The following is a 13,259-nucleotide window of genomic DNA, read 5'->3' as shown; positions in this document are numbered from 1 at the left end:
ATTTCATTTTTTAAAAAATATTTATTAGAAGTTTCAAAAATTACAGAAAAAGGAAAAAGAAGAAAACAACAAAAAAATTAACAAAACATACATTACAATACATAAAAAAAGAAAAAAAAACATAAAAACCAATACAACAGTAACAATAAAAACACACATCCAATATTCCATGTCTTTATCTTTCATTTACTTGTTTCATCGACCTCCTCACAGCTCCCTTTTTGTATTCTAGTTTAGTTATTTGTTTCAGCAAATTCTTTCCATCTTTCTCAATTTTTATTGGGTAGTTTGTCTTAACAGTCTAACCTGTTAATTAACTCAGCAAATCCTTTCCATCTTTCACTATATTCTGTCATTCAATTTACCTTAGTTTATTTTAACCTTATCTTACCATAAAATACCTTAAAGCTTAAAACTTAATATTTATTTGTACATAATTCCTTATATCATTTCTACTAAAGCCAAATATTTTCATTCCAACATTTTTCCTAATACTCATTAATTTTACGCTAATTCCCAAAATAAATTTTTGAAAATTTTCTTCCAATCTTCCTCCAATGTCTCTTCTTCCTGGTCTCGGGTTATGTCAGTCCTTACTGTCCATTCCATCTAGTCCATCAACCTGGTAATCTTATGTCCGAGGCTCTTAAGTCTTTTCCATGTCCCTTCTGCAGATCTTCTTGTTTGTACCTACACTTTACCTTGTCTTTTGTTGATCTCTTTCTTAATTTCTTTCCTTTCTCATTGAGGAGTCGGTCTCGGGGATGTTCCAACTCGAAAATATCTCCGTCTCTCCTCAGCAGATCAGCCCATTCCCCACAGACCCATTCCCCACAGTCAGCAGTGTAATCCAGAGAATATTTAAAAGCATGTTTCAAAGTCCCTCCAAGATTAAGGGCCCCCACAACTCCAGACCCCCCCTGGCCCACTCCAAATTCAGTCTTCAACGACAGCGGCTTATGCTCCTGCAGGGCCTCGGGCCTCTCCATTTGTGTTACTTGAGGTTCAACAGCAACCTTCTCCATTATCTTCTGCATTTGCACTTGCTCTGTCAAAACAGGTTCCTGGGTTGGCTCCTGAATGGTTTCTGTATAAATATTCGCTGTTTGTCCAAAATTTTTGACTGCAACAGTCATCAAATCCATCTGCTCCAACAAAGCGCTTGTCTTGCAAAAAGCAAGCACCAAAACTTCTTCCAAACACATTTTTATTCAAGGTCAGAGTCTGGTCCCACGATCCTAATCTCCACAGCTGTAAAATCCCCAGATTGACTCCAGCAACAATTTAACAAGCTCCCTCTAGAGGAGACAATTTCTATTTGTATCCATCTTTTGAAAGCAGGTCCAACAAAAGAGAATTACTTTCATTTTTCAAATTTTTTGTTTCTTTTAAATGCAAAAGGCAACATTGGAATCAATTTGTTTCTCTTCTTTAACTATCTGTCAAAAGGCGTTCCATTCACAGTCAATGAACTTCCCCAAAAATCTCTGTCTCTGACACCCTGTTCCCAGGTTTGAGACAGTGGAAATTTATCTTTCTTTACTCTCTCTCCTGCAGGCTTGAACAATCAAAATTCCCCCTCTTTACTCCTGCTTCCAAGAGGGGTTTAGATGGTTAAAACTGGAGGAATTTTAAACCTTTATATACAACTTTCCAGACTTTAGCTTGCTCAATTTTTGCTTCAGGCTATTTACAAAAGCGGAAGGCGGACTTCCTGTTTAGAACCTTCCCGCTTGAGTGCCAAATTAAAGTGTTTCTTAGTCCAATTTTCCGTTCTACTCACGGGTACTTGTTTAGAGTCCAATTGTCCACAGGAAAAAGTCAGCGCTCTCCGGCAACGGCTGTGCGGCTTCACTCCGTAAAAATAGCGGTTGATTCAAAACACCGTGCCGCTCACCCCACGTCGCTTCGGATCCCCGAAAAAGGGGTTTCCTTGCGAGTAGGGGGGTGCTCCTGGTGTCAGCCGAATCCCACATTCCCAGGCTTCCTCCGCCTGGGATTTTTAAAGGGTCTCCGCCTTCGCCGCGGCGGCAAGACCCGATTTTCGCGGAGCGGGTTCCTCTTGATCAGAGGAATTCCGCCATTGCCGATGGCGCTAACCTGGAAGTTCCGCTTAAAGAAAGTAGATTTCAATGGGGTATTGAGTATTTTTTTTTCCTGAAAAGGGGGTGGTAGGCCAAATAAGTTTGGGAGCCTCTGTTCTATGCAATGCTACAGCATTTAATCAAAAAGCCCCCCCCACACCCCGGGTCTTAAAAACCAACCTCCCTACAACTACATATGTTTGAAAGGCAGTACTCAAAGGCAGTACATAGAAAAGAAAAAAAAAAGAGATCATGGCCACTGGTCCCATCACCTCCTGGCAAATAGAAGGGGAAGAAATGGAGGCAGTGAGAGATTTTACTTTCTTGGGCTCCATGATCACTGCAGATGGTGACAGCAGTCACGAAATTAAAAGACGCCTGCTTCTTGGCTTGGGAGGAAAGCAATGACAAACCTAGACAGCATCTTAAAAAGCAGAGACATCACCTTCCCAACAAAGGTCCGTATAGTTAAAGCTATGGTTTTCCCAGTAGTGATGTATGGAAGTGAGAGCTGGACCATCAAGAAGGCTGATCACCAAAGAACTGATGCTTTTGAATTATGGTGCTGGAGGAGACTCGTTGAGAGTCCCATGGACTGCAAGAAGATCCAACCTCTCCATTCTGAAGGGAATCAGCCCTGAGTGCTCACTGGAAGGACAGATCCTGAAGCTGAGGCTCCAAGACTTTGGCCACCTCAGGAGAAGAGAAGACTCCCTGGAAAAGACCCTGATGTTGGGAAAGATTGAGGGCACAAGGAGAAGGGGATGTCAGAGGACGAGATAGTTGGATAGTGTTCTTGAAGCTACCAACATGAATTTGACCAAACTGCGGGAGGCAGTGGAAGACAGGAGTGCCTGGCGTGCTCTGGTCCATGGGGTCACAAAGAGTCGGACACGACTAAACGACTAAACAACAACACCACTCAAAATCTAAACACACAACCCATAATTCTTATGTTGTAAAAAAGATGTTCAGCTTCTTTTCTATGGGCAGGTTCTGCCCCCTTCATAACACCCCCAATTTCTTAGATAATTCCTTTGCATTTTGTGTTTCCTTTCCCTGCATGGACTTTTGTTTCAGCCTATCCTCTCTCTGCATTTAAAAGCAGAGTTCCCTGCCTTTGACACAAGCCTGGCGCATTCAAATAGTCTGGAATGTATTTATTTTATTGCAACCCTCACCTGCGGCCCCTGCTTCCTCCATGAGTATTTACAGGTCTCTCCATCTCAGAGTCATTGTCATTCTCGTCTGCTTCGTCAGATTCATCTTCATTATCATCAGAATGCAGATCTTTCATTATAGACCTCAAAGGACCTCGGGGACAAAAACAAAAGGGAACACAAATCAGCCGCAGGAGTTTGCATTCAACTCTGCCTATTGTTCAGCTTTTCAACAAAACAAGTCCTAACACAGTTTTTAAGACGAGGGCAATGAAGACTTGGACATTAAAGGAAAGACATAATGCGCAGGGGGGCTTATGCAGCAAGCGCTTAAACAAAAGCAAATTTATTCAAAGACCAGTTGACTTAAAACAGGATTATTTCTGCCAACAATGAGATTTATGTTTAAGTGTTTGCAGAATTAGTCTTGGAATGTTAAGTAAAGCAAGTTGGCTTTCTGAACAACAGAACAGAGATTAAAAACAAAACAAAACAAAAAACCCAAAAGGTTATTATTTGGGCATCCTATACCTGACAAGATCTAAGAGACACTACTAGTAATAGTACATTTTGTTAGGTTAATCCGTGTATTGAAAGTCATAGTCTAATAAATCATTGTGATTGCAACTTGTTCCGGCCAAGACATTCTTTGTCTGCCTGTTTTTGATCTACTTAGATTTAGCTGTCTTCTTTATTCGAAGGTCAATGTCAGGTCAAGCAAGCTCTTTTGCTAGCCTTCATATGTATAAAGTGTGTCTATGCCCCAGAAACAGAGGCCTATCTTTTTCATGGAACTGAACAGAAAGCCTGCTTCATGAGCGAGAAAAGTTTTAGAGCTAGGTTCTCAAAATTTTAAATTTTTATACTATTATTATTATTATTATTATTATTATGCAAAAGAATATGGACTTTAGCATATCTGAAAAACAGTAGCTCTTTTTTATAATTATTTTTATTAGAATTTTCAATCATACAATTTCCACAAATAAACACCCACCAATAAAATAATACATCGACTTCCCTTCTTCAAGTTTCCCATTTTTACCGCATCTTCTATTCCAACCAATCAATTTTCCCTCCTTTTCGTATTGCCTCAAACATAATTACAGTTGTACCTTGGAAGTCGAACGGAATCCGTTCCAGAAGTCTGTTTGACTTCCAAAATGTTCAGAAACCAAAGCGCGGCTTCTGATTGGCTGCAGGAAGCTCCTGCAGCCAATCAGAAGCCACGGAAGCCCCATCAGACGTTTGGGTTCCAAGGAATGTTCGCAAACCGGAACACTCACTTTTGGATTTGGAGTGTTCAGGATCCAAGGTACAACTGTATACTGTTGAATTTATATTAATCCTGCTAGCATTTCCACTTTCTTAGAATTATTTCCCAGCTACTCCACAAAAACTTTCCAGCAGCTCTTTATTTATTAAATTTATATTTCACCCTTCCTCCCAAGGGAGACTAGGCTGGCTGCCAAGAGAGTTCATCTTGGGGGGAAAAGAGGTGGAGGGAAAGAGTTGAGTTACATTTTTCAAATATAAAATTTGAAAATAAATAGTTCACCCAGCAACTAACATAGCGGTAAAATCCAAGGATCTTATAGCACTTTGAAGACTAACGCATTTCATTATGGCACATAATGGCCGAATTGTTCGGGAGCTGAGGTGTTCAGCTTCCAAGGTACGACTGTCTTTTCAACGACTAATATTGAACTTTGAAAACAGAACATTCTGTATTGGCAAGATTCAGTTTCAAAGGTTTCTAACCCAAAAGGATAGTATTTGTTGGGTTCTTTCATTCCTGATGTAAACTAAGCAAAAGACACTGGGAATGCTGTTCCCAGCTACAATATTGGTCTAATATTAATACTAAACAAACAGACAAACAAAAACCCAGCCTGTCCCCCCCCCCCCAAGTTGTCTCAATGGACATCCATCATAGTCATGGTTTTGAAACATGATTTTTGCTTTTTAAAAATAAACATGATTTTTTAAAAAATAAAAAATCTGGTTTTTAAAGGTAATTTAATCTAACTAGCACCGGAATTTGAGGCAATCGCACCACCATATCAGTCTACAAAACTTCTGGGGGCAATGCTGATGAAATTGTTTGTGACACTGTAATGTATCACTGCACAGATGTACAGATCTTGATATACTCCCTTTTAAACTGGGACCTGCTAGCAAAGGAAGTAGTATGAATAGGCTTCTTACAACCGTTACAAACAAAAATATACATTTGAGGAAACTTACAAATCCACAAAAAATGAGCTAAATGTTTCTTGGAAAGGGATTGGATATCACTTTTAATATTTCCTGCATTTAAAGCAGCTTGTTAATAAAATACATATTGTGCCATTTATAATAAAAACAGCTCAATGGGAACTCTCTCAAATATTTACATGTACACTGCTTAGGGCAGGGTCTCCTGGCAGATATAAATTCTGACTTTCTTAGAACTGAATAGCGATTAACTCCAAAGCCAAAGTCAATAAAGTCTAAGAAATCTGTTGTAGTCTTTTAAAATTAAATTTTGGTGGCTGAAAGAAGTCTTATTGGTTTATGTTTACTGGTAATCTTAAGGTTGCAAAAGCAAGAGAGCAACAACTCTTTTGGGTGTTGTTAGTAGAAGAGCTTCTGTTTTTCCCAAAGAAAACTATTGGCTGTGTGTAAATGACATGAGAAACCATGGTTTATTATGACCGAATGAGCCTAGGCAACCTTCCCCCTCTCCATGTCCAGTTAGGCAGAGGCTATCATTTCTGTTTTTGATCAAGTGTGCCATTCAAACTTGAAAAACAGCAGTTAATCTGAACCGTTGTTTCATCAAACCATGGTTAACATAGTTAAGATTAACTACAGTTTAGGGTTTGGAAATACTTCTAAACTATGGTTAGTAGGAACCAGAGCTTCTTTTTTTCTTTGGGTGTGCCAGAGGCCAAAAGATAGCCTAGATCAGGGGTGGTCAGCCTGGTCCCTACCGCTCACTAGTGGGCATTTTAGGATTCCAGGTGAGCGGTAGGGGGTTCTACGGCACAAGCTGAATCCTCCTTCCATCGAGCACTGGTGGGCGGTAAGGAAATTTTACCATCAAGAAAGATGCATTAGTGGGCGGTAGGCATAAAAAGGTTGACTACCCCTGGCCTAGATCATGGGAAATCAGCTTAGCAAAGCCCCAAGCTCATGCGATAGGGAGACACTTGCAAATGGAGTGCAATATGCAAGATGCATCTTAATTCTGATATTTCATTTTAGGATCTCAATAAGCATCTTGTTTATGTGGTTAAGTATTTTGAATTCATTGTTACAAGCATGCCCATGGAATGAATGGGTTAGACAGCCAACTAAATGAATGTTTAGGAAACTTCCAGAGAAAAGGAGATGGCTGAATGGAACCAAACTCCTTCATAGTTTTAAAAAAAGGCAGCTTTTAAACTGAACAATGAAAACAAACAATAAACATGAAGAGAAAAATATTACTGACTTGTGAGTCAGTGTTCTGTAGCGGCTAGCATGCCAGCCAAGCAATGGGGAGGCCAAAATTCAAATTGCTGCTCAGCCATGAAGGACATGGAGTTATCCAGTGTGTATATCTCAGACTAACCTAACCTCTAGGGCTGGGCAATATCTGGTTTTCAACACTGTGATATATCAGCAGCTAAATGCCACAATATGGTGATATATCGCCACATCTGGAATGTATATGGGCTGCTTCTTCTTCCCCACCTTAAGGGAGGAAGAAGCAGCTGAGATACATTGCCCAGCCCTACTGAGCAAACCCCCCTACCGCTCCGACTGGGGTGGAGACTTCCTTAAACTGTTCGGCTGGGGGGCAGGAAGCCTCTCACCCCCCAGCTGAGCAAGCCCTGATACCATTGTGGCTAATGCAAGCCGGAGGGTGGGGGGCTTCTTCAACGGCACAGGCAGAAAGAGTCTGAGAATTTGCTCTTCCGAAACCTTCTCAGGCTCCGCCTGTCTCCGCCTTTGCCATCTGCAGGCTATTGTTTAGGGAAGTTTTTAATGTGTGACACCTTAGTGTATTTTTGGTCTTTGTGGAAGCCGCCCAGAGTGGCTGGGGAAACCCAGCCAGATGGGCGGGGTACAAATAAATTATTATTATTATTATTATTATTATTATTATTATTATTATTATTATTATTATTTGAGCTGGTGCAATGCATTTCCAACTCAAATTACCTGAAACCGCTATCACGATCTGAACACAACCCCAGTTTCAGACCATTTATCAATATATCGGCCACCTCCACCTACCTCTCAGGGCTGTTGCAAGGAAAAAGTAGGGGTGCAGATAGAACGATATACACTGCCCTGAGCTCCCCAGAGGATGAACATATAGGGTGGTACCCAACAAAGGATTTCCACTTGTGCAGTGGACCGGTCACCTTTCCCTCCTCTTCCTGCACACCCTCCAATCTGATCTGGATTGGGTGAAGGGAACCCACGGAACAGATTTAGGGGTTGCGTGGGGAGAGGAAGTTCTGCCGCGCAGCGCAAAATCACTGTGCTAGCCAAAGCACTCGGCCGGATACTGCTCACAATAAAAGGTAAAGGAATGCAGCTTTGAAATGCCATATGCTCCACTGCCTGGCTTTCATGCCATGGTCAAGTGGGCTCTCTTTATCGGTACCTTGTTGTCGACTGTTCTGAGACGGCGTGAAACTGGAGCTGGAGCTGGAGCTTGAACTGGCAGGACTGGGTTGCTCCGACTTCAGGGAAGAATTGAGGGAGGGGAGGAGAAAGCACACAAGCAAAACATGAACACAAAAGATTGGTACATTCATTTGTGCCACACCTCCCCACCACCAAAACGCTTAAATAATTAACAATTTACTTTGCAGAAAAGAGAGTTTCAAATGAGATCTGCAGCCGTGTGGCCTCCCCTGCGGGCAAAGCTTTTCTTCCTATGCCAATGTGTTGAGAAATGCAAAGTGTTAAACGGTTTTGAAAACAATGGGCACACTGTTCTAGATGGAAGACCTATGTGCACAGAGTAAATGGCCACAGAGCTCGTAAGAATAAGAAATGCACGTATTTCTCAGGCAGCAGGGCGGGCTTCGAAACCGTAGGTGTGTCAAAAGGGAAATGGTAGCAATGGCTAAAACAAGCACAGCACGCGTTTTTATGGCAATGTGAATAATAAACACTTAATCCCCCCCCCAGCTTCCAATCAGGTCTGTAATAAACTTAGATTTATTCAAAACGAAGATGACCTTAACAGTATTAGGAGACTTGTTCAGGCTTCTGCCAGCTGTTCAGGCCCTTTTGGAGGGAGCAGCTGGAGGACGGGAAGAGAAAAAGGAACACCTTTTCTTTACCTTTTAGCACAGCCAGGAAGACCTCAAAGGTCTGGCAAACAACCTCTGCCTGTTACCCTGGACAACTGCTGCCAGGAAGAAGGTGACAGGGACCAGACCAGACGAATAGTCTGACCTGTTTAAAGGTAGAGCCTCTACCTTATTTCTGGGTGCAAACGATCACAGTTATTTTATATTGTGGGCATATAATGATTCCAAACTACAGTGGTACCTTGGTTCTCGAACTTAATCCGTTCCAGGAGTCCGCTCGACTTCCAAAATGTTTGGAAACCAAAGCGCGGCTTCCTATTGGCTGCAGGAAGCTGCTGCAGCCAATCGGAAGCTGCAGAAGCCCTGTCGGATGTTCGGCTTCCGAAAAACATTTGCAAACTGGAACACTTACTTCTGGGTTTGTGGTGTTCGGGAGTCAAGACATTCGAGTACCAAGGTACCACTGTATTCCATAATCTATTCAGATTCAATATCCTTCAATTGCCTAAAGACCTGTTTTCAGAGAAACAACATAATTCCCCCCCCCCACTCTTCATAGAAGGGGCACATTGCTTGTTATTGACCCCAGTGAAGTTATTTGGGTGAAGACTATTAAGAGTCCATTCAAGAGAGTTTGAATTTAGAGTTTGGATTTGATATCTCGCTTTATCACTACCCTAAGGAGTCTCAAAGAGACTAAAAATCTCCTTTCCCTTCCCACAACAAACACTGTGAGGTGAGTGGGGCTGAGAGACTTCAGAGAAGTGTGACTAGCCCAAGGTCACCCAGCAGCTGCATGTGGAGGAGCGGAGACGCGAACCTGGTTCACCAGATTACGAGTCCACTGCTCTTAACCACTACACCACACTGGCTCAACAAAGCACATCCACCTCTGCCAGCAAGAGGGTACAGACAGCCAAAAAAAGGAGATGAAGAGACCTGTGGCTCAATCCCTTTTCTACAACATTTCACAGACCAGTAAAGCTGCCTTGTCCTGTTTTCAATGCATCTTCAGCTCTCGAATAACTGAGGAGGAAGGCAGACAAAATACGCACACGGTAGGAATGGGCAATATATCGATCTATCATCCAAAACCGGTCTGAAGTCCATTTCGTGATATCAGTTTCGTAATTTTTGACGGCAATATATTGCAAATCATGATGCGTGTGTGTGTGTGCTATGCAAAAATCACAATGTTGGAAAAATTGTGAAGCCAGCCAATGCTTCTATGTAGCCCCATCCTTATTTCAGGCATTGTGATGTATCAGTATATTGCAATGTTTAGCTGGTGATATATTGTGATGTTGAAAACCAGATATTGCCCAGCCTGAACACATAGCTCACAATCCTCATCATGGGGTGAATCCAGATTTGCTACGCAGATGGTAGCTGTGCATGCTGGGGAATTGAGCAATGGCTCAGCCAACATCCATATCCCTAAAATTTAGATAATAATAATAATAATAATAATAATAATAATAATAATAATAATAATTTATTTATACCCTGCCCATTGTTTCCCCAGCCACTCTGGGCGGCTTCCAACAAAAGATTAAAAATACATTAAAACATCAGTCATTAAAAACTTCCCTAAACAGGGCTGCCAGACTTTAAAAAACAGAGTAGAAGCTCTATATGAATGTTCATGGACAAGAGAATGGATCACAGAATTGAAAGGGTCATCTAGTCCAACCCCCTGCAATGCAGGAATCTTTTGCCCAATGTGGGGTTTGAACCCACGACCCTGAGATTAAGAGTCTCAGGCTCTACCAACTGATCCACATTGGCTAAAGAAGTAGACTTTTAAAAAGAAAGCATAAAATTGCTACGCGGTGATTTCTTGGCAACTGTAATAGTGTGCTTATACAAAGCGATCAACCCATTCCCAGACTTCCACCCAAACTTGATGTCAGAGAAGTGACTGGGATTGCCACACCAGATGATCCAGATGATCCCTGATCTCCGATGCAGCTCCAAGGTTGGGGGAAGAAATCGACTGCTCACCAGAGGCCAGCGGTCCATTTGCTCACTACACAGTGAGCCTAGCAAGAAAATTGTGTTTTTGCATGGGAATGACCGCTCCCCGCATAAAACGGGGGGGGGGCGCCCTTTGCGTGGACGCGCGCAGCCCCTGGATCTGGAGCGGCTTGGCTTCGCCTTTCCTCAGGTGGGATACCTGGAGGTCTCCGCCTACCTCAGTCAGTTGTCCAATCCTGCCTGGGGGAAGCGTTGCCAAGGAGACCAGGCCAGGTAGGGGAGGGACTGCCTGCCCACACAATAGAGGGAGGATCTTACCTGGGAATCCTCACTTGGCTCCAGAGCTTCTCCCACCCTACCCACCCTCAGTTAAGTCTTATTTTGCAGATTAACTTTTCTTCACAGGTATGTGGACACTGCTACGTCAAGGTCGCTGTTAAAGGGCTGGAAAGGAATTCCCCTGCATTGGCAGGTTTTGCCTTTCCCGTAGCAAAACGTCACAACTTTGGCGGTATCAAAGTGTATTATTCCACATGACGGGGAGGGCCGCCCGGGATCTGGGGGACTCCGCCTGTCCACGCAATATTAAATGCAATGAAGATACTTTCAAAGGAGTCTCATATATCTAAAACATGTTGAGAACACAAGAATGTTAAGAGCCTTCTGGCTCAGGCCAGTGGGTCAACTGGTCCAGAATCTCGCGCTCACAGTGGCCAACCGGATGCTGGTGGAAAACCTGCAAGCAGGATGCTGAACACAAGAGCCCTCTCTCCAACTGGTTTCAGCAGCATACGGCCTCCAGCTGTGAAGGCAGAGAGCACAACCTCTGTCACTCACGTCCAACAGCTACTGAAAGTCTTATCCACTGATAGCAATGTTATCTCTGGCTCTATTCTAAGGCTTCAATTCTGCACACAGTGAAAGCTAGAAAGGACCCCAGCAATGTGTTTGGGAGATAACTTTGTCGCCAGATAGTGGTTCAGCAAGTTCTAGTCATTTCTGGCCTGCTAAGACCTGCCCTAAGATCAAACCTATCCATTTTTAAGGAAATCAGCTCTGAGTGCTTACTGGAAGGACAGGTCCTGAAGCTGAGACTCCAATACTTTGGCCACCTCATGAGAGGAGAAGACTCCCTGGAAAATACCCTGATATTGGGAAAGATGGAGGGCACAAGGAGAAGGGGACAACAGAGGACGAGATGGTTGGACAGTGTTCTCGAAGCTACCAGCATGAGTTTGACCAAACTGCGGGAGGCAGTGGAAGACAGGAGTGCCTGGCATGCTCTGGTCCATGGGTTAATGAAGAGTCGGACACGACTAAATGACTAAACAACAACAACAAGAAGAACTGTCCTGCAATGACCACGTTGCTCTCCGCTGGAGGGAAGCTTGCCCCAATGCTGAACCAGCAGTAAGCTATGCAGAATGGTTCAGCTTTTGTCCTGGCTCGCAAAAACAGGTTCGGGATATCCATAGGTAAAACCCCCCTGCCCAATTAATAAGATACTCAAATCCTTGACAAAACACAGCACCAATAATATCTGGCCTCCGTAAAATCCAGCGCTAACTTGCACATTCATGCATTCCGCTTGCATAAGCCCAACAGTTGCTCTTCTGCCGTAAATCAATCTATTGTTGCCGTCCGTAACAAGGAGGCAGATTTACAGCCTTTTAAAGCCTTGCCTCACAATCAAAAAGATTGTGAGTAAGTTAATGGAACATCTCTCTTTTTCTGAGGGTGCTGGGGGGGGGTGGGGAGGGAGCTAACATCTGTTCCTCTCAGATGAATGACATCTGTAGTTTTCACAGCTGGGAATCGGAGGAGCACAAAAATTATACACTCTGCACACTGTGGGATTTGTGCCCTTTTTGGTCGGGGTGTAGCTCTTCCCAGAGTACTCCTTGCACCAATGTATAGGAATAGGGTCTACTCTCCAGCCTTCTCCAACCTAGAGCCCTCCAGATGTTTTGGAGCAATCAGCTGGCTGGCGCAAGTTGTAATCCAAAACATCTGGAAAAAACCCGGGTTGAGGAAAGCTGGCCGACGCACAGAGACTCCTACGTATGTAAGCCCAGTCTGACTCCACAAACACTGGGGAAAGATTGCATGGGCTATTTCCATTCAGACTGGATTCACTCTGCATTGGACTGAGCCAACATTTTAGGGAGGGGGGGTGATATTCTCCTTCCCTCCCTCTCTGTGGCCAAACTCTGCTTGAAGGCTTTGGTGAATAGAGCGCAAGCATTTCAAAACGAAGAACTAAATGGGACTGGCTGCGCTTGCTGTAGCCTATTATTGATCCATTGTCTCCTCTCTTGTGTTTTGCAATGATCCCCCGCCGGGAAGGAAGGGAAGGAGGAGAGTTCAGAGGAGCTGGTGGGCAGGCACTTGCAGGCAGACGGAAAAACATGAAATAATGGAAAATGCCCAGCAAGATGTACAACATGCGGTGGATATGTGTACAGAAACATAGCCGACAAATAGACACTGTATCAATGTGGTGGTCAATAGTGGAGTGGTCAACAGTCCAGACCCTCCCCTGCCCTTAACTAGATTTTCCCCGTTACAGGTAGGTAGCCGTGTTGGTCTGCTGTAGTTGAAACAAAATAAAAAAATTCCTTCCAGTAGCACCTTAGAGACCAACTAAGTTTGTTATTGGTATGAGCTTTCGTGTGCATGCACACTTCTTCAGATACACAGTGTACATGCACACGAAAGCTCATACCAATAACAAACTT

General features: G+C 43.3%; 2 protein-coding genes across 6 annotated transcripts in view; one reads left to right on the top strand and one right to left on the bottom strand.

Annotated features, from left to right (window-relative positions):
- The window catches only part of ACER2 (alkaline ceramidase 2), a 529,013-nt gene that overhangs the window by 253,656 nt on the left and 262,098 nt on the right, over positions 1-13,259 (top strand). The window lies entirely within an intron of this gene.
- Positions 1-13,259, bottom strand: part of MLLT3 (MLLT3 super elongation complex subunit) — a 148,798-nt gene that overhangs the window by 12,366 nt on the left and 123,173 nt on the right. For all 4 annotated transcript variants that reach the window (XM_083593485.1, XM_083593484.1, XM_083593486.1 and 1 more), the window contains 2 exons: positions 7,887-7,965; positions 3,266-3,398 (listed from right to left, as the gene is read on the bottom strand). In XM_083593485.1, the coding sequence (XP_083449611.1) occupies positions 3,266-3,398; positions 7,887-7,965 (212 nt within the window). The remainder of the gene's footprint in view (positions 1-3,265; positions 3,399-7,886; positions 7,966-13,259) is intronic.

The sequence above is a fragment of the Podarcis filfolensis genome (genome assembly GCF_964270895.1).
Source record: "Podarcis filfolensis genome assembly, chromosome: 17".
In the NCBI taxonomy this organism is placed as follows: domain Eukaryota; kingdom Metazoa; phylum Chordata; class Lepidosauria; order Squamata; family Lacertidae; genus Podarcis; species Podarcis filfolensis.
The sequence above is the reverse complement of the archived record's forward strand: the minus strand, read 5'-3'. Positions and strand labels throughout refer to the sequence as shown.